A 22,540-nucleotide genomic window follows, 5' to 3' on the forward strand; every position below is an offset into this window, starting at 1 on the left:
CTGCAGTGTGCTGCAGTGCAGATGATGTCATCTCCACCTGCTGCCTGCTGCTCCAAATGCGATGCACGTCTACTGCAGAGAGGGAGGAGGAGGATGGGGGGAGGAGGAGGAGGAGACTTGTGGGAGGGGAGGGGAGGGGAGGGGGGAAGGGGGAGGACAGAGGGGGAGGAGAGAGGGGGAGGAGAGAGGGGGAGGACGAGCAGCCAAACAGAACTATAACAACAAGGTGACGCGGCGCTAACGCCCTCCCACTCTCCCGTCGGTTCACTCCCTCGGTGGTGACACGCTGTTCCTCCTGACATGCTGTTTTAGAGACAGACATGAGGCAGACCAGCGCTCATCACATTTACATATTATCTTCAATGAATGATGATTTATCAACTAAAGCATAAAGCAACACATGTCATCATGACCATAGCATAAGTACGGCCATTAAAGGAACAGCTCACCCTAAAATCCAAAATAGATATTTTCCCTCTCACCCGCAGTGCTATTTATCCATCTATATCGTTTTGTGTTAGTTGCCTGAGTTTTGGAGGTATCGGCCGCAGAGTTTCTGCCTTCTCTCCAATACAATGGAACTGGATGGCACTCGGCTTGCGGCGCTCAAAGTGCCAAAGAAATACACTTGATAAACTCAACAGCAACGTCTCTTTCCAGAAATCATGACCCGGTTACTCAAGATAATCCACAGACCTGAGCAGTTTCATGTAGGAACTGTTTTCTTTTGACCAAACTACACCCGCTTGCTGCTAGCTAGTTCCTACAAAAGAAAATAGTTCCTACATGAAACTGCTCACAATAAAGTCTGTGGATTATCTTGAGTAACCGGGTCATGATTTCTGGAGAGACAGCGCTGTTGAGTTTTTCAAATGTATTTTTTTGTTTCTTTGAGTACCACAAACCGAGTGCCATCCAGTTCCATTGTATCGAAGAGAAGGCAGCCATCTCTACAGCCGATATCTTCAAAATTCGGGCAAATAACACAAAACGATATAGATGGATAAATAGCACTATACAGGTGAGAGGGAAAATATGTATTTTGGATTTTAGGGTGAGCTGTCCCTTTAAAGCCAGGCCAGTTTTCTGTGGATAAACCCAAATCCATCTGACACCTGTGGAGATTTATTCTACGTGACAAAGGTCTGAATCCTCACCTTGCTCTCTATGCTGTTCTCCCATCTAAACTAGGTGTGAAATATACAAAAATAGAGTGGGCTCAGTCACCACTTTGCTTAATAAAAACCTACACTGATTTTTCATGCTCCATAAATTCTCTGTCTGAAGCCATCTCTGGCGTGGGTTATCCACTGAAGGATTTAAGTGTTATCCAGCGAGGGTTATTTATATGAAAACGGCAGACAGAGTAAAGAGTGCAGGATATTTTAAACTGTTTTGATGTAACTAGTGTATTGTACTTAAGAGTGAATAAGATGCTAAATGACCAGTCTCGGTCCACAGGTGAGAGGAAAGCCTGAACTAAGCTGAGACAACCACAAACAACGTGAGCTCTTTCTTTTCAAAGTGTGACTGCCTAGGAAGAGAAAACAAACACAACTGCCTTTAACCCATTGATACCTGATGCAGCATTTGTGTGTGTATCCCTTTAAGACCGCGAACCGTGTCACGCGGTTCGCAGTCTTAAAGGGATACACACACAAATGAGGGATATACACGCAAATGCTGCATCAGGTATCAATGGGTTAATACTCTATGTCGGGAGTTCTTGAACTAACTGGAACCCAAATGAGTCATTTCTTCTCTTGTCCTGGGATCTAGTCTCATAAATACTATATTACATATATATATATAGTCTCGTCATCTGAAAATAATACAGGAAAAAGACAGGCTCCATAGGGAAAGTCACAAGTCTAATGTGGGAAGTCCATAGCAGAGTCAGCGCTGTCCCATAGTGTGTGATGACTGTTGTGTGTCACCGTGTCCCATAGTGTGTGATGACTGTTGTGTGTCACCGTGTCCCATAGTGTGTGATGACTGTTGTGTGTCAGCACTGTCCCATAGTGTGTGATGACTGTTGTGTGTCACCGTGTCATGACTGTTGTGTGTCACCGTGTCCCATAGTGTGTGATGACTGTTGTGTGTCACCGTGTCCCATAGTGTGTGATGACTGTTGTGTGTCAGCGCTGTCCCATAGTGTGTGATGACTGTTGTGTGTCACCGTGGCTCCACTGTTGCCTCTCATTAAGAGACTTAAATGTCAAAGGACCTGTAACGCCTGAACCACACCAGATGCTGAATCGTCGTGAATAGCTGCCAAGCGCGGCCAGTTTCATGACAGCGCCCTTGTTAACAGATTAGACCGTTCAGACCGGCCGCGGTGCACGGCTCCAGTTCGCGGCAATTATTTTGAGGGAGCTGCGCGAGCGATTGTGTCAAGCCAGGCAGGAAGTGGGTACAAGTGGTGCAGAGCAAAACAAAGCGCGTCTGGTGGTGTGAAAGTCCAGGCTTCCTGCTCGGGCTGAATTTACGCTTGGCGGCGCTTTAGGGGGCAAGGCTGGGATGCTGCCTTGCCCCCTATGATCTGTCATCTCTGGGACATGATGGCGTCTCCTCATGAGTCAGGTTGATACACACTTGAAAAACAGGTTGGAGGAAGGAAGAAGACAGCAGGAGAGTTTACAGGGGAGGACAGGATAAGGGTGAAGAGGAGATGAGAGGAGAGGAGAGGACAGGGGAGGGGAGGAGAGGAGAGGAGAGGAGGGGAGAGGAGAGGAGAGGAGGGGAGGGGAGGAGAGGAGAGGAGGGGAGAGGAGAGGAGAGGGGAGGAGAGGAGAGGAGGGGAGAGGAGAGGAGGGGAGAGGAGAGGAGAGGGGAGGAGAGGAGAGGGGAGGAGAGGAGAGGAGGGGAGAGGAGAGGGGAGGAGAGGGGAGGAGAGGAGAGGAGGGGAGAGGAGAGGAGAGGGGAGGAGATGAGAGGAGAGGAGAGGAGAGGGGAGAGGAGAGGAGGGGAGAGGAGAGGAGAGGAGAGGAGAGGAGAGGAGAGGAGAGAGGAGGGGAGAGGAGAGGAGAGGAGAGGAGAGGGGAGGAGAGGAGGGGAGGGGAGAGAGGAGGAGAGGAGAGGAGAGGGGAGAGGAGGGGAGAGGAGAGGAGAGGAGAGGAGAGGAGAGGAGAGGAGAGGAGAGGAGAGGAGAGGGGAGGAGAGGAGAGGAGAGGGGAGAGGAGGGGAGAGGAGAGGAGAGGAGAGGAGAGGGGAGGAGAGGAGAGGAGGGGAGAGAGGAGGAGAGGAGGGGAGAGGAGAGGAGAGGAGGGGAGAGGAGGGGAGAGGAGGGGAGAGGAGAGGAGAGGAGAGGAGAGGAGAGGAGAGGAGAGGAGAGGAGAGGAGAGGAGAGGAGGAAAGAAAGAAGAGAAAGCGAGTGGAGAGGAGAGGAGAGCTGAAGAGAGGATAAGCCAGGAGGGCCGGAGGAGGAGAAGAGGTTGTGTGGGGTTAGTGGGCAGTGAAGAGGTTGGGTGGGGTTAGTGGGCAGTGGAGAGGTGGGTGGGGTTAGTGGGCAGTGAAGAGGTTGGGTGGGGTTAGTGGGCAGTGGAGAGGTTGGGTGGGGTTAGTGGGCAGTGAAGAGGTTGGGTGGGGTTAGTGGGCAGTGGAGAGGTTGGGTGGGGTTAGTGGGCAGTGGAGAGGTTGGGTGGGGTTAGTGGGCAGTGAAGAGGTTGGGTGGGGTTAGTGGGCAGTGGAGAGGTTGGGTGGGGTTAGTGGGCAGTGGAGAGGTTGGGTGGGGTTAGTGGGCAGTGGAGAGGTTGGGTGGGGTTAGTGGGCAGTGGAGAGGTTGGGTGGGGTTAGTGGGCAGTGGAGAGGTTGGGTGGGGTTAGTGGGCAGTGGAGAGGTGGGTGGGGTTAGTGAAGGATGGCTCCTCCATCCTTGCTCAGAAATGCCAAGGATGAGGATAACAGGAGAACTGTTATTGGAGCTCCACTGCCTTGGAAACACGTGGGCACGCGCGCGCACACACACACACACACACAGACACACACATACACACACACACACACACACACACACATACACACACACACACACACACACACACACACACACACGTACGCAATGCAGTACAAGAAGCCTATCATTTACTTATTCAATTGCTTCTCTTACTGAGTGGGACACATGCAAGACATCAGGGGAGCGATGAGTCTCTATGTCCACTGGACCAACAATACAGATCACTTGGGGTCTCAGTGATAGATCTGCTGTCCCCAGTCTCCAAAAAAGGCACATCTCTCCTTTGTCCCACAACGGCTCTATGGCTTATTCATAATAGTAGAAGTGAACCTCTGGCAGAGTGTGGGTGGGTGGACACCTTGACTCGTCACTTCTGAACCTGTGGTTGTGCTCCTCTCCGTGCTGGAGTTCATTAGCTCTGCAGCCAGTCACATGTAGCCTAGCAGGAAGCCTCTGGCTCTGCGAGGCGAGCTGAGCTGACTGACAGGAGCTGCTATTTGTGACCGTGCAGAGGAAGGGGCCAAGCCATCTGGCAGCAGCCCTCATCACAGCTGGAACACAAGGCTGTGTTTTGATAAAAGACCGGATTCGCTTTGACATACAAATCATGTGACCAGCTTTGGTTTTGTTCCTTTGACATTCTTTCTTGTGACTTTTATCCTTCTTAAGCTGTGTTCACACCGATATATAGATATTTATTTTTCTCTCTATGGCTCGATTCAACCCTTTGGAATCGCTCTGTCGCTGTGTTTAAATCGCTAGTCAACAGCAACAACAACAACAAACATGTCGGGGGTTATGACGTTACGCAATGTCACGATGTTTGTCCACTACGAGCCACCGTAGTTGTTTACAAGCTAAGCCTATCAGCGTGCTCCTAACGCGAGCTATATACCGGTAGTAAAGACTTCACTTCATGTCAGCTGTCAGCCTGTCAATCAGCTGTCAATGCGGTTTGTTGCCACACAATAAACCAGCGGTTTGTTCCAAGCCAGTGTGATCCTTGACTCAGTCTCACACGGCAGCCAATCAGCGTTGAACAGCGACCGACTGATGCCAGCGAGATTTCGCTTGGGTTGGGATATTTCATCTCGGGCGACGAGCGAATTTTCGCCCTATCGCTCTGTCTCTGTCGCTCGGACGCCCAGCGATTTTTCTCCCGGGCAAATATACGCTCAATCGCTCGTTTGCATTGACTTTGTATGTAAACTCGATGCCAGCGAAAAACTTTAATAGGTCGGTGTGACAATAACAGATTTGAATTGATTGATGGAAGGTAGGTGATATGGTGATCTTTCTCTGGTAAAATAGAAGAATCATAGCATCACATCTATCTCTGATGAATCACATACCTTCATGATCAAACAGTGTGGCTGTAAACAAAGGCCAAATGAAATGACCACTTCAGATTCCTATAAATGAGGTTTAGATTTTTTTTTGCCATTTCAGTGCTGTCAAACATATTTGCTCTATGCTAAGTTATTGACCTTGCTTTGTATCCCAGGGGACCTCAATCCAAAATCAATTTTTGCAAGGGACAAATCTGTCAAAAGTGTTCTGCTAGCTTGACTGCACTTGCACACAACAATTTGCAAGCAGTATGCATCAGCAGAAATCCTTCACACAGGGCTTTCTGCTCCGATGTCAACATTTTGATTTCAAAGCTATAAAGGATTTGGACACAAGTGAAAACCTGCCGGATGCCTGCAGCATTACTAGTGTACATCTCTTGTAGTGCATCAAAAAAAGAATTGCAACAGAGTGCAACAGGTGTGCAAAATGATATTATGCGTGGGGGATATTATGTATGCTATAAGACGAAGGTGACTCCCCCACTGTGTTTCTGCACACCTAAAAATAATTAATTCTCATCCATATAGCCCAGCTTAATAAGACTTAAAAAAAAAAAAGGCAGACACTGTCTGAATGGTATTTTGTGTTGGTGTTAAACAAGGCGGTTAGGTTAAGGGGCTCCTAACCTAATGGCGTGTGTCCAACTGCCGAGGTCAATATCAATACAGAGTCACCACTGATCAGATACTCGATACAATGTGTCACATTGAGGGTAAAATGCCAAGAGAAAACACCACAGGGGACTTGCTGTCATCCACTATTACATTAACAGAGAGAGATACATAAATGCAGTATTGGATACTTGTCTTGAGAAGTAGGGCGGTTAGATTTTCTTCCACATATCACATAATAGGCTTACATACATATTTTTCCATAAGTACATATCATTAGCTTCTTATTTGCATAGATACAGTAACTATATGTGCTGCTCGAGTCGTCAGCTGCAGGCAGGAGTGTAAATGAGAGATGAGCGGAGAGATAATTTCAACGATGAATCAATCTGATGAAACACACTATATGGCTCAAGGGACGGGATGTCTCTCCTAAGCTTTCCGTTAATAGCGAGACAACACAGTTAGGCTAAACACATTCGTAGGGTTTCTCCGCACCCTCGAGGCATGGCAATCCTTTTAACATGGCACTTGGAATTACATTTTTAGTCTTCTGACACATAATGGTATCTAGAGCATATTGCAGCAACAATTGCAATTTATAACAGGCAAAGTGAAGACAGACAGACAGACATCTGATATTCAGGTGTGCTAGTTTTTGAGAGTGGCTAGTTCACCCCCTCTTTTTTAACGAGGTGTTATGCAGGTACAACGAAGTGAGACAAGCATGTGGGCAGAAAGGGACATAACCGCACATGAACTGGAATGGAACCTAATACACATTCATGAATATGTGATTAGCACATTAGCAGACTAGGACAAAAACAAAACTTATAATCTACAAAAAAAATCAAATTACAGTTCTTATTATGCATTCAGCTTATGATTACTGATAACGATAACCGTGAGATACCGTGAAATATCGTAGATTGTGATATTTTGTGCAATATGTATGCCGCCGCACGCCACTACAAATAAGTTCATAATGGAGGACCCTTGTGTAAACATTCGCATTTTTTTTCTGATTCCCCCCCATTTTCTCCCCAATTGTACTTGGCCAATGCCCCCCCCCTCCGACACATGCGCAGGGGGCGGCTTTAGCTCAGGAGGTAGAGCGGGTCGGCCAATGACGCAAGGGTTGGCGGTTCGATCCCCACTCCCTCCCAGCTGCTGTCGTTGTGTCCTTGGGCAAGACACTTAACCCTCCTTGCCTCGTATGATTGGTATGAATGATAGTGGTCGGAGGGGCCGTTGAGCGCCAATGTGTGGCTGCCACGCTTTCGAACCACCGGTACGAATGGTGTGAACGAATAATGATTCTGTGAAGCGCTTTGAGGACTTGGAAAGGCGCTATATAAATCCAATCATTATTATTATTTATTATTTATTAGTTGTCAGCTGCTTCTTTTCCCCTGACAGCGGGAGCTTCACCGGCAGGACGTAGCACGTGGGAGGATCACGCTATTCCCACTAGAGTTCTCAGGTTCAGCCCGAGCCCAGCCCGACGGGCTTGGGCCAGGTTCTGGCTGACAATTTATGCTAATTGGTCGGGTCGGGCTTGACTTGGACCGGGTCGGGTTGGGCTTGAATTTTCAGGCCCGTTGAGGACTCCAATTCCCACTAGTTCCCTTCCACCCCAACCAGGCACCCCGACCGACCAGAGGAGGCGCTAGTGCAGCGACCAGGACACATACCCCCAATCCGGCTTCCCACCTGCAGACACCTGTGACCCTCGTGTTGGTAGGCAGGGAATCTACCGTCCGCTACACTACCCGGACGCCCGTAAATGTTCTCATATTAGTTTCAGTTTCAGTTCAATAAAGCAATATTTTTCTTCAAAGCAAAATACTTGTTTTTCTTCTGATCGGCCATAGTACGTTTAATTAAAGGGGTGAAAAAATCAACCGTATAGTGTGATATTTTGGTAGATACCGTACTGTACTGTGAAATTTCATATTGTTACATCATACTTATGATACAGAAGATTACACTATTCCCTGTTATCAAAGAGATGGAGACCAAAGTAATTATATAATAATAAGAATAATATATATATATATAAGAATAATTCAAATCACAGCATAGACTGGTATTACACAGAACTTATGAGATATTTCATGCTGCAGTACAGACAAAAACAATGCATAAGAATGTTGAAAAATCTGATGTATGGAAATTGACATATACAGTATTGGACTTTTACTCTAAAAAGGAAGGTCTTATGAAATACAGTGGTGAGCTTAGCATGGACTAGAAAGTTGCAGTTAAATAAATAATTGTCGCTGTCAAAAACTTTTGGAAAGGAATGAAAACATTTATGCTAGAACCCAGTAATGCTGAGTTTGTTGTTTTGAATGAGGTCATTGTGAATGATCTGGGAAACGGATGATTTCGTTTTCTCTAGGGCTGTTTCCTCTTTTTAAACGTTTTACCTCTTTAAACCCTCCAGTCTGGGGCCATCCATCACCTCCCGGCATAAGCATTACAGCTACCAGTAGCCTACTACTGCTGCTATAGCGCGGTCCACTGGTATTGCTACTATGCCATTTCTTCTATACAACCACACAACTAGCACTAGCACTACTAGCCACAACACCACTAATACTAAGTGGTTTGTTTTGTGCCGTTTCTGCCATTCCGACTATCGCTCATCCTAAAATGCACTCATGTACTGTAGCACTTTGGATGAAAGTGTCCACTAATTGCCATGCATTGCTGCTGCTGCTATATTACTACTACTACTACTACTACTACTACTACTGTTAGCTTACTACTCCTCTTAATGCATTATGTAAAACAGCCAAAAGCACTATGGAAATCCCTACAATATTTTAAAACGTGTTCTAAAAGACTTGGCAAGGATGACCTGCAGTGTTGTATCTAACACAGACCATTATTTCCTTTAACAAAACATGTGGTGCAATGCATTATAGACAGTTGTACTCCTTAGCATATGGTGAAAACTTCAAAGAAGAGCAACAGGTAGATAGGAAATGTATGGCGATGTCTCTGTTTAATAGAGTGGCAGCGCTAAATCAAAGCAAAGTTTGACGACTCAGGGGATCAAAGTGAAACACACACACACACACACACACACACACACACAGGCGCTGATGTGATGTCGCTGTCCACAGAGCCGTGGTGCTGAAGAGACGCAGCGACACTTGTATGAGGGGCTAACTGGTCTGGTAGCAACTTGTGTAGTCCTCGTCCCGGCTCATTTAAAATGGTTTAATTTGGCACTGGTGTGTGTGTGTGTGTGTGTGTGTGTGTGTGTGTGTGTGTGTGTGTTGACAATGACCACTCTACTGTCTGAAGTAGGTAACATAACAGCAGAGAGACACTGGCCCCGATATAGCCTGCCTGACCATCAGGCTGCGACAAGCCTCCACTGCGCTAGAGCAACTACCGTAGGCTACTTCCAAACAACACGTGAAACACCGCTTGCAGCTGCTGGCAATAATAAGGGACGTTAACCCGAGTAGGTCGGGACGTCGGGAACACACGCTCATCGTGACATGGAGAGGGTCAAACTGACCGTAAAGTGTCATGAAGCCGGTGAAAGCACCGTTTGGCAAAAACTACTAAAGAAGTAACGGCAGTTAAGGCAGGTGAAAGAGAGTAGGACAACACAACTTCCTCTATCTAATCATAGCCAACCAGTATAGGCCTATACACATATATATTTTAAAATAAAACACCAAGAAAGCAATAGAGAGCTATGTTCTCTAGGCTACATGTCAAAATGTATAAAGGGGAATTGTCGTGAGTCAGGAGGAGTTGGCTACTAACCGTCAACTCTCCAGTGCTCTGCAATGAGGCAGAGTCACATGAAGCACTTAAAGGACGCATGTGGTCAAACAAATACACATTTCATTTCAGCAAAACTTCGCTAACAGACAGACACAGCTGGGACACACTTGGCTCATATCAGTAAGTTAGCATTCAGAGCGTCCACGTGTAACTTTAACTTCTCTACACAATAAAGCACAGGGGGGGGGGGGACAGCCCAAATACAACACAAACAACACAGACAACACGACAGCCATAGATTGAACTTAACAAGTCTAACCTTCTATTTCATTTTCCATTTGTAGAGTCCCCCTCAAAGCAAAAAACTAAAGCAAAAAAAAAAACTGTCCCTTTTGTCTTTTAAGAAAAGCAGGTGTCATTCACTGGCATCCTGACCCAAAGAAGTCCAGCCATGATGCATTTCACTCAAATCATGCAGTTTTGCTCGCAGTTTCTCGGTGTGAAAAACAAAATATTATCCTCGCTGTAGAGTGAATCTCAATCTCAATACAGAGAGCACGCGCGTCAACAATGGAACAAAGTGAGGGGAGAGAGCGATGTACGAGAGAGAGAGAGAGAGAGAGAGATAAAGACCGCGCACACTCTTCTTCCTATAATAGCCCCCTCCTCCTCCTCTTCACTTGTTTCTCCTGTAACCCCCCACACACACACTTCCCCCGGTCTTTCTAGTAGCCTCGCGCTGCTCTCCCAGCCTGCCTGCAGTAAAATGACAAATACCGCTGCTAGGAGACGTCGTGTGCGCACGTGCCGCCGGTAAACAGACGCCCTAGTTCCCGTTTCCCCTCCTCGCCTCGCTCCTCCAGCCCGTGTGTCTGCTGCTTTTAAAAGCTCGCGCCCCTCTCGTTATTGTTATTCATATATTATTATTATTGTTTACGCTTTGCGTTATTCTCCCCCAATTTCTCGTTGCCTCAACAACACCGCGAGCTCATCAAGACGCTGCTTTGTTCAACTTAGAACAAAATACGGTCGGGTATAAAATACTCGACGCGTCCCCGCATGTGTTTGTTATACTTCGGTTCATTGTGCGCCCGGAGAGAGTCGGTGCAGCCGTTTCAAAAGACGACCCCCTCACTCTCAGCACCACCACCACCACCGGTCTATCGCCTGAGATTGAACCCTGTCCTCCTCCTGTTTGCGGTAGTTGACCGTGTTTACCCAAACACGCCCACTCCTCCTCCGCTCCTGCATTGTGTGTGTGTGTGTGTGTGTGTGCGCACTACTGTGCACGCTCTCCCGTTTGCCCTCGCGCCAGTGTAGTTTTTAAGCCAACCCAATACTATCATCAATACGCTCCCTATAGAACACTGGCAAGTCAGTGTTGTGTAGAAGTGCCGCTATGCGGGGCTGTAATTTGGTCTTTTCCTCCCCAGCGAGCGAACGAACCGCTCCCGACTAGCGAGCAGCGAGGGGGGGCCGTGTAGCCTCCGAGCACAGGAGGCACTCATTGGGGCGGGTGAGGAGAGGAGAGGAGAGCGCTGCAGCTCCGATTGCTTTACCTCTACTGTCTCTTCTGTGCTGCCCATGGCTCCGTACCTGCAGTGCTGCAGAGAAAAAGCCAGGCGCCCCTTCCCTTCCCTTCCCTTCCCCCACTCTGCATTATGACAAATCAAGGCAGGCAGGCAGGCAGGCAGCGGTGCCATTAGCACATCATAGCAGCACAGTGAGTCTTCTCCATGGCAGAACTAACTCACGGGCTGTGTTAGCTGTGCTGCGCTTTGACACGAATACTGCATGTGGGTGGCACATAATGTCATTATTATTACCCTACAGGTCAATTAGGGGTTAAAACGTGTCCCACACTAGTCTTCTCCCCACTAGTGTTTTTGAGGCAGGTTAGCAATTGCCTCTTCATTATTCTGTGAGAGGTACAACACTTTTTGGAGTTCTGTTGTTATGCTTCAGTGTGGCACCATTAAATCTATGACCACACATGCTCAAGTGAATACATTCTGCCCTAGTTCTAAAATGAAGAAGAAGAAGAAGAAGAGGAAAAAAATAAAAAGTTCAGTATGATCTGGTCTCCTCAGTGGGGGAACTGCTATTTCCCTCTGCAGGGTGGTGTAAACAAACATTCAAATGTTTACTTGAAAAATAAAACATGAGTATGGGGTAAGGTGGTGTGCTTGGTGCTGCCAGAGTCACTGTCCGCAGCGCGGTGGTGCTGAACCTTTGCCAGCACTTGCGGCTTGTTTTTGCAGAGACACTAATTTCTTGTACTAACGAGTTTCATTCAGAAAATATTGATGAATTTCACAACTGTAGTATTTCATAGAGAGAAAACCGTTCCATTGTTGTTCCCTTCATCAATATGAGGATATAGGCTACTATGGATCAATATATCTTAATAATTCCAGGTTGATCAGCTCTCTCATCATGGCACTATGCATGCTCATTATGCAGCCTATCCTCCATTAGAACGAATGACAAGCATCAGCATATCGACACGTTGAAATTCAGCCAGAAAACCTTGCAAGTGAACAGAGCAAAAAAAACATGCCTTCAGTCAAGTTGTTGCATCACTAAACGCCTTGTTTATCGTGCTAAAAAATCGGAGAGCACAAGCGGCTGTGAAACACACTGTAGTAGAGGTGGCAGGCAAGGGGTTACTCTACGTAAGGTAATCGGGTGGGCTGTGTTTTCCCTCTGCATTGTGTGGAGTGTATGAGAGAGTCAGCTCCTCCTTAACTGGTTCTGTGAATGGGCCAGTGAGGCAGTAGGGTATGAATGGCGGAGGGATCCACTGGTTCTGCCGCCCGCGCGTGGGAGCCGCCAGCTCCCGATTACTCACTCCCACTCCCTCAAGGGCCGTCTGCAATGCAGCTGTCCCGCCAGCGCGCGCCTCGCCTCGCCGTGCCCTACTTTATCCTGTCAATGCTCAAACACTGCAGCAACGCTCCCCCAGCAGCACACGTACAGTACTACACACGCACACAGACACACATGCAACAGCACCCATACACACGCACACACACATGCAACGGCACCCATACACACGCACACACACACACATGCAACAGCATCCATACATACTGTATACACACAGAAATGCGTAGGCACACGCATGCTACTGTAAACACAAAGCTATCTTATGACTCACAGACTTGAATTAAAAACAGATATTGCCAGCCTGACATAATGAGTCATGCAGTCCTGCAACGCTCAGCTACAAAAAAAAGTATATATATATATATTTTTTTTACTGCAAATGATTCACATAAAACCATGAAATCATAATCTTTGTAAATGACCATGATCCAATGTCCATCAATGTGTATTATCAAACAAATAATCGCCGGCGGTCGAAGTGGGAATTTGGGCAGACCTTACATATACATACAGAATCCCTCTTATTACTCTGATATCTGGGCACTTATGTTTTCAACAATGACCTTTTTATTATTATTATTATTATTATTATTATTGGCTGATTCTAACGTAGGTGATAGATGAGTTTAGACTTTCTCTATTGTGAACTCACTGAACTCTTGGCAAGAGAGTCTGAAAGATGCCTCAAATGTCAAATGAAAATAAAATGCAAATGCAATTCAAATGTAATTCACTATTCCAACACAGAGTGCAGAATGAAGTTGGTTGAGTGTTAGTTACCTATCATGACATGTTTAACAGAACACATCTAAACATAGCAGTGTTAAGAGAGTGTTTCTACTCCTCAACACAGCAATGCACTAACATCATACAACTTCTAGAAATTGCATGTCTCCGTGTGTGTGTGTGTGTGTGTGTGTGTGTGTGTGTGTGTGTGTCTGTGTGAGTGAAATTGCCGATCTCCTCCCACAGAATAGACGGCAGGTTGGTACTAGGTCGATACACAAGTGAAGTTTTAACATAATTTCAGAAAGAGTCACTGTAATGTTCTCACTTACACATTCCCTCTCAGTTCCCCTCAGTTCTCACACATTTCTCTCCTTCAGGTGTGATGCATCTACCTGATGGGCCTAGGAGGTTGTGCTAATCCAATCACAGCTGGCCACATCCTTTCCCATTTAGTCCATGGGCCAGAGCTCAAAATTTCACTAGTTGTCGGTACCACTCAAGGTGGCAAAACTTGCTTATGATTTTTGATAAGATACATGTCTGTAGATGATATTTTGGTATGATAGCCATTCCTGAGTGGTAGCTGTGACACAGTTACCAGCTCGTGAAGTTAACCACCCCTAAAGTAAACTGCATTTTAGACACTGGTGCATATCCTGGTTTAGGCAAATGGTCAGTGTGGAACCATCAACTTCACCATCAACTATGGCTGAACAAACTAACTAACATGCAACTCACACCATAAGCCACTTTGACCGCGGCACGGCATGGTTGTTGGTGCAACCCTTCTGAAACTGCTGATCTCACAACAGTCTCAAGAATTGACACAGAATGGTGCAAAAACAACAACTTTGGTCAGCAGAAAAGTATCTCAGAATGCAACACGTCTGTCACTGGTAGCCGGTTAACACAGAGCTGAAAGCTGATACCTACGCAGTATTAGGTCTGGCACCAACCCTTCTGAAACTGCTGATCTCACAACAGTCTCAAGAATTGACACAGAATGGTGCAAAAACAACAACTTTGGTCAGCAGAAAAGTATCTCAGAATGCAACACGTCTGTCACTTTGGTAGCCGGATAACACTGAGCTGAAAGCTGATACCTACCAGGGTAGGAATTACACGGAGGCCATGGCCTCCATTGCTCCTCCTTCTGGCCGTGATGCCCTGAGATCCCTAAGGCCACATCGCCGGCAGTACCCTGCTACCAGCCTGCTACTGTCAGTTGCTTTAAAAGCATCAGTGGTCTCAGTTTAATGTGCAAAGGATGTGTAATTGGCTCATTTTAACACACATTTCTGAAAAATCGCTCTTCATGATGTCAATAGACCAAATCAGCGGGGATGTTCACATTTACTTCCGGGTACCCCTGAGGTCCACACATTATAATGGCGGTGGATGGCACAAACTGACGTGTTGAAGACAAAAACAGACAAAGAAGACAAAAATGGTTCGTCCGTGTTGTGTTGTTGTTTAATATCATTCATAACAACACTTTCACTAAGTTAGTGGAGACCAGACTAGCTAATTTACCTGTTGGACCAGACCAGAGTAGACTTGAAGCTAAATTAAATTAACGTGGCGTCAGTAGCTCTTTCTCGCCGAGAAGAGCCTGGTGACGCGAGGTTAGTAGCTCTGTCTGTAACGTTAACAAGTCTGCAAAAAAACAGCGAGTTTGACAGACAAACAAACGTTATTAGCTAGCTAACACTACATAAAACAAACACAGAAGAAAGGCTAGATACGTCGGACAAGCATGTTTACCAACCGTTTAACCATTTAAATTGAAAGTAGTCGGCCGAAAACAGCGAGAGGGTTTGACAGCATTTATTTGACAACACGCACATTTAAACCTGCCGCCTTCCCCAAGTGGTACCCGGAAGTAAATTTGTTTACATGGTGACGTCACGGTGATTTGGTCTATAGAGCGATGGCCTTGTGCCCTAAAACAAAGTGACGCCGAAGGACAGATGGCCACGCCCCTAAAATGATGAAATTGCCACCCTGATATCTACCCAGTATTAGTCTGGTGTTCCAGTAAAGTGCTCAGTGAGTGTAGCTATAATGCCAGGTCAACTGTTTTGGCCTTGCACATTCATTGCAGTGGACTCCATTGTGTATTTGAGTTGAGGTTTGCCAAAGTGAAAGGAGTTGGATACATCAAACAGCACATATTACATTTTTCATTTTCTAAAACATATTTACTACTACTGGACTGGCTATATTAGTCGTTTAGCTGCTGCTGGTGGGGGGGGGGGGGGGGGGTGTTCAACCACTTTTGTGAGGCACTGTATGCATGTCACATTCTGATTAGGGGCTCAGCCCCCCTAGAGGTCTGGAACTACAATCGCCCTGCTCCACATAACACAGAGATAAGTCTTATTATCAGAGCTCATCTTATTCTTGACCAGTTACTTCTAACATTAGAAAATAACATTTGAATCTATAGGCCTAAAGTATTTCATGGGAATATTAACACAATTACAGTTATCTATTATTGACCTAATATTAATTAGGATATGAATAGATTTTTAAAAATGATGTGATCATGCTTATGTCAGCATGCATTTTCAGTTAACTTCTGAGCTGTTCTTGTTCTTGTTGAGTGCAAAGTGGGGGTTTTCTAGGTGTGAAAAGGGCGGAGGTGTTTAGGCCCTTTTGGCAGCAGAGATAGGCAGGTTTCCTCTTGAAGCAAACAGCAGTTGTTGTTAGCAGCAGTTGCCTTAAATGAAAGCTAAGAAGGTCCCATTTAAAATAGGACCAAAAACAATAGTACCAAACATTGAAAAATGCCCTGACCATGTGCCTAACCCAGGATATGCACCAGCGTCTAAAATGCAATTTACTTTAGGGGTGGTTAACTTCACGAGCTGGTAACTGTGTCACAGCTACCACTAAGGAATGGCTATCATACCAAAATATCATCTACAGATAAGACATGCGTCTTATAAAAAATGATAAGCAAGTTTTGCCACCTTGAGTGGTACCGGAATCTGGACTGGCCCATGGATTAATTCAGCCAATCACAGCTTTAGCGGCAACCTTTAAGAGCTGTTCCCTTCTCATACTCTTATCTGCTGTCATTTCAGTGCTGCTGCAACCCTCCTCCACCCCATTCTCCTCCAGGTCAGAGATCTCCAGAAGCCTTCTTAGTTCACCACCACCAGGTCTAGACTCCACGGGGGGTATATCCTATTCTACTCACGGCTTCACTACCCCCTTCATAATCACCATGACGTCAGCATGACGTCTCAGAGTCGTGATGAGTGAGTCTAATCGCCGAAGACTTTGAACTTTTATAACCATTGAACATTCATAATCTGTTATTCATTGCTCATGTTAATAAATCATTTTCATCAAAAGAACATAGCTGGACTACCTTTCTGAAGTACGTATAAAAACTTCAAAGGTCTCGTTTTATTTTGAGCAGCATTTCTTTTCCAAAACCTGCAAGTGCTGACAATAGAGAGCAACGGGAAGCAAGAGAGAGCAAGCTGTAATGCATGATGATCCAGCAGACATGAACAAGGCCGCAGGAGATCTGGAGGATTTGGAGGGAGGGATGAAAAGACGGAGAGGAGACAAATGGAGACAGAGCATAGAGAAGAACTAGAGGGAGCAAAGAGAGTGCAAATGGGGATAGCACAACGCATACAAGACCAGGGGCCCGTTTCACACAAATATATTTTAGACTGGTCTGTAGGGTTAGGCCAGTCTTCATTTTGCTCATCGATTAATCTAATGCAAGTTAGACTGTTTCAGAAAAATAAAGACGGACTAATTTGAAGCTAAAAAACACCATACCCCCAGGCTAACTCAGGCCTTCACCCATGGTTACCATGGTTCTGACAGCAGCTCACCGAGTCAAGAGGGAGAGACAGAGGCAAATGACAGCCAAGAGGAGAACACAATAATAATTGGTAAAAAAATAACAATTGGCTCCACAAATTGTAAAAAATGGTACTAGCAGGCCTCCTAAATGGTCACGTGGTCAGCTCTCCCCTGAAGTGTTGTGAGAGAGAGAGAGAGCCTGGTGACGCGGGGTTAGTGCTGACCTAGCAAGCTAACTTGAACTAGAGATCGTGAGTTCCCAAACTCCACACAAACCACACATATAAACACAAAGCTGCCCCTTGTTAGCTCAATATTGTTGTAACTAAGATATTCGATTAAAACAATATTTTTTCCAACCACAGATTTAGCTATTACATCAACAAACTTCACATGTAGCTTTAGCTAATTGCTCTCTGCTAACATGAGTTCCTGTTGCCAAATATCGCAATAGTGTGTTGCTTGGACAGAGACAGGTATTTTTTTTTCTGATTTCCGTCCCATTTTCCCCCCAATTGTACTTTGCCAATTCCCCCCCTGCTGCCCCGGTTGCTACCCCCTCTGCCGATCTGGGGAGAGCCGTAGACTAGCACCATGCTTCCTCCGACACATGCACAGTTGCCAGACACTTCTTTTCACCTGACAGCGGGGCGCTTCACTGGCAGGACGTTGTAACACGTGGGAGGATCACACTATTCCCACCAGTTCCCTTCCACCCCCAACAGGCGCCCCGACCGACCAGAGGAGGCACTAGTGCAGCGACCAGAACACATACCCCTAATCGGGCTTCCCACCCGCAGACACAGCCAATCGTGCCTGTATGGACGCCCGACCAAGTGGACAGAGACAGGTCTTGAACAAATTTAATTTTCTCCTGATCTGTCTGTCTGAAAAATGACATTTTAGTGTCAGAATGTTCAGAAGATATGTGGCTTCAGAAAATGGGACGAATATTTACTCTGATGACTATCGGGGCGAAACAATCTGTCATAATCTGAGATCACGTTCACTCCTCCCATTGACTCCAATAGACTCAGGACTTGCAGCAAGTCTCCTAAGTGAATGTGCCTGTGAAAAACCATGGGCAAAACCCACGTGAAACAAATGCAGGAAGTGACTCAAAGATGGGGTGTCTCGCTTTGATTTGTCTACTTTGAACAAAGTCTTAATTTCCCCAGCATTCATTGCGCCATAGTCCTGTTTAAGATAGTCAAGAACTAAACTGCTTTGTGCAACGTAGGGAATTTGGACGTCTATCAAGCCTGACTGTTCTATCTGAGCCATAGTCACAGTCTTTCTTTGTGAACCCGGACCCAGAGCTGAAGGAAAAGGGAGGAGAGACGTACCATCCAATGAGAGCCAGTCGTGCTGAGATGAGGGCAGTGAAGGAAGAGCGCGGGCTTTGTACTCAAACACCACCGAGTTGGAGATGATCTGGTTACTGACAGCCACCTGCAGTGTCACCAGGCCTGTGTCATGAGCTGCGGAGGGAGAGGATCATGGGAATTCAATGCACATACAATACACACAGTGGCTGTAATTGTGTAGTCAGATTTGTTTATTGGTGATGACTGGTTTAATCTTCCCTGCACAACTACCGCAAGTGTGAACAAATAAATAACAATAACTAAGGATTACAGTGCCACAACAGCCTGGAAACTGCTCTATCTTCAGTTTATTTCATTAAAACTGACATTTTTGGCTGACAAATTGATAGACAGGGCATGGCAGTATGTGACACCTAATGATGAGTTTCAATATCTTTGTCTAAGTATTGTTTGTTTAATTTGCATTGCTCGTGCACATTGGTATAAAAGATTGCATTTTCAGTTAAGATGGGTTCTAAAAGCATGTTGGTGACTCATTTTAAAGTACTCACGACACACTGCTATATTAAGTCTTTGCTGCTAGAAAACAAGGGTCATTAAAAATTCAGAAATGTCACCGGTCAACTTGAATGATGTAACATCTCGGTGTTGGCTTGTGGTCCATGTGATCAGGAAAACTTCCCACCAAATCTATTAATAATAATAATAATAATAATAATAATAATAGATCGGACTTATATAGCGCTTTTAAAAAAAATACTCAAAGACGCTTTTGACACTATTGTCTCTTCTTCTAGTCTTGTTTGATGTGAGTGAGGATGCTACCGTCTTACCAGGGCAGTAGCAGCGCAGCACCCCCGGCTGGATGAGCGAGGCAGGGACTGAGATCTGGTCAAACAGGCAGCTGTAGTTAGAGCTGGCCTCTTGCCAGGGCCCAGTGATCAGCACCTTCACCCCACCCTGTGAAACAGAGCAGGCGGATGAAATACACTCAGACCACACCTGCCAAGTCATTTTCCAGCATACACCATTAGATCCTTTGCTCGTGCCTGCCATCTAGAGCACATAGCTACGAATGACACCGAGCTGAAAACACACACATCCTTATACTGTCCTCTACTGCCATCAAGTGGATAACCAATATCACACCTCTTCCCATTTTCTCTAAAACTCTCAACCACCAAGTTAAAATACTGTGCTGCCCTCCAGGGGTGAGAGGAGGATATTGCTACTGACTACATCATTCTATTAGAGACTGAATAGAGAGGTCCAGTAACGAGTCCGGAAAACATCGATGGTAACAGCCCTGGTTCTTCACAGTTTTCGCCTATGGGAGTTTTTTTTTTTTTTTTAATATATTTTATTTTACTTTTTCAGAACATAAAGAAAACAAAACAGGAACAGGAGAAAAGAAAAGAAAAAACATATATACATACATTCAACATTACAATGCTACAAAATGTCAAAATGTGCTTACAAAACAATTTAAAAAATATATATCTATATATATATACTGTGCAAAGGATCCAAAAGAAACTCAAATACCACTTTTAGCCTGATCAAAATAGGTCAGGAACGGGTCCCAAATAACGAAAAATTTCCTTAAGGAATTTGACCTCTGGAACCTAAGTCTCTCCATACGTATAACTGAGATCATGTCTGTCAGCCACAGCTGAAAAGAAGGTGGAGAGGAGGACTTCCATTCCTTCAAAATTAGTTTCTTGGCAACTGTCATTCCCTGTGTCAGAGATTGCTGGACGGCCGTTGGGAGGAGCAAAGAGGACTCCGAGCAGCCGAAGATGGCGAGCTCCGCCTCCAGTTGGAGGGCTATTTTGTAGGCCTTAGAGTACCAGTCAAATATCTTGGCCCAGAATCCTGATATTGAAGGGCAAAACCAAAAAGCATGGGACAGTGTGCCCTCCGACACCCGACACCTATCACATAGTGGTGAGACCGAAGGATATATCTTGTGTAACCTATGCTTGGAGTAATGAAGACGGTGAGCAACTTTGAATTGGATAAGTTGATGTCTACTATTAACTGAGCAGAGCTGGACCACAGACAGACTCCTGTCCCATATGATTTCAGACAGATCCACACCAAGTTCCTCCTGCCACGCCTCTTTGATCCTCTCAGTGGGGGCCTTAATGCAATCGGCGAACAAACACACAAACCTAGAAATAAGATGCCTGGAGTTGGGAGGGCTTAACAAAACCTCAAAAAAAACATGTTCATCTGGGAGAACTTCAAAATTGTGAATCTTGGATCGGACATAATGTCTAGCTTGTATATATCTATAAAGATGTGTTTGGGGCAACTCAAATGCTCTCTTCAGAAGATCAAAGGATGCAAATTGGCCATCAATATACAGGTCACTGATGGAGACCAGCCCCTTTTCACTCCAGGCATGGCAAATTCTATCTGACCATGAGGGCAAAAAAGAATGATTAAAACAGATTGGTGTGTGAACAGAAACATCTGGTACATTCAAAACTTTCTTAACCTGATTCAGAATTCTGACAGAGTTTTTCACAACAAAACTCAAACCTTTCAAAGTCCCAGGCTCCTCTAGCTTAGAAAACAACATGGCTGGCAATGAGGACCTGGCGATAGAGCCAGCCTCCATTTTTAGCCACAGAGGGGCCCCGGGAGTTAAATTGCCAGGAGTTCCTTGTCGCCAAAACATCAGAGCCCTAACATTGGCAGCCCAGTAATAGTGCTTAAACACTGGTAAGGCCAGCCCCCCTGCAGACTTAGGTTTTTGCAGATGAACTTTAGAAATTCTATGGTTCTTATAATTCCAAATATAGGACAAAATTATGGAATCCAGCTGCCTATGGGAGTTTTGAATGGGTTTTTGGCGCGATGCTTCTAATAAGCTCTCTGGGCAACGCTGGCTTAATCAAACGCGAACCAGATGGTAGTAACATCATCTTCACACATGAAGACCACTTTTATGAGTTTTGAAGCTTTTATGTGCCGTTAAAAGGGTGGCTAGCTAGCAAACGGCTAAATGGGACTACACTGTGAGTCGATGGGGATATATACGTCAATAACGTCATCACTCAAAGGACGAACACGGAAATTCTCTTTCCCTCACCTGGTTCAGCCCCGTTCAGCCCGGGGTAATCAGTGCACACATCAACAAAAGTCCAGGTTGAGTGCTGACGTGACGTGGAAGCCTATGCGACAGTGTGTAGTTCTGGATTAGCTTAGCACGAGCTTTTTACTTCTAGGGCTCGAATTTACGCTTCAAAACTCATGAAAGTGGTCCTCATGTGTGAAGATTATCCCGCTGAACCTTGGTTCGCGTTTGATTAAACTTGCGTTGCCCACAGACCTTATTTGAAGCATCGCACCAAAAACCCATTCAAAAATCCCATAGACAGAAACAGTGAAGAACCAGGAAGTTCGGGACTTCCGCATTCAGCCTACAAAAATACGTCATCCCTGGACCTCTCTATTGTACATCATAGGAAAGCGGTCAAGCTTGCTTTTGATGAGGTAGAGTAATTTTCTAAAAAATCAGATGACATTGTCAGGTATCACAAGGAAATGTAAGTTTAAATAACTTATTTAATAATGCACAGCAGACAAGATGAACTGACGCATTTAGGCGCTCAGTTTTCCTCAGCATTTATAACATCTCCGTGGGTGTGACCCCTATAGAGACACTGCATGAAATAGGCCGTGCCCTTCACGGGGGAAAGCTCTCCGTTCACTTCCACACACCAGCGTCATTTTCCTTGAATTAAACATAGCTAAAAGCTGTTGTGTGGTGGGCTGCGCAGACAACAAATGTAAAAAAAAAATTGCCAATTAAAGTTTTTTGTACTCCCGAGCAAAACAAGGAAGCCATTGGGAATTGGCGAGAAGAAAAATGTGGATGTAGCTGTCAATGAAGTAAGATGGAGTGTTCATCTTCCTGTGTATGATCTTTGTGTGCAACACGTGACATAGGAGAATGCCAGGATTGGGGGGGGAGTTTTTGTTTCCCCCCGTTTTGGGCGTGGTTTCTGAATAATGATGCGCTCCGCAGTGTCTCTATTAAGCAGGAGCCAGGGACCTACTGACAAATGCACACAGCTGGCA

At 45.6% G+C, this 22,540-nt stretch overlaps 1 protein-coding gene across 1 annotated transcript in view; it reads right to left on the reverse strand.

Annotated features, from left to right (window-relative positions):
* The window catches only part of LOC310780655 (calmodulin-binding transcription activator 1-like), a gene marked incomplete at both ends in the record, with an annotated part of 82,846 nt that overhangs the window by 16,147 nt on the left and 44,159 nt on the right, over positions 1-22,540 (reverse strand). Inside the window, 2 exons of the mRNA XM_083641173.1 lie at positions 18,467-18,601; positions 19,282-19,408. Of these exons, the coding sequence (XP_083497299.1) occupies positions 18,467-18,601; positions 19,282-19,408 (262 nt within the window). The remainder of the gene's footprint in view (positions 1-18,466; positions 18,602-19,281; positions 19,409-22,540) is intronic.

Source organism: Poromitra crassiceps, assembly GCF_964638095.1.
Source record: "Poromitra crassiceps genome assembly, chromosome: 8".
NCBI classification, from domain to species: domain Eukaryota; kingdom Metazoa; phylum Chordata; class Actinopteri; order Beryciformes; family Melamphaidae; genus Poromitra; species Poromitra crassiceps.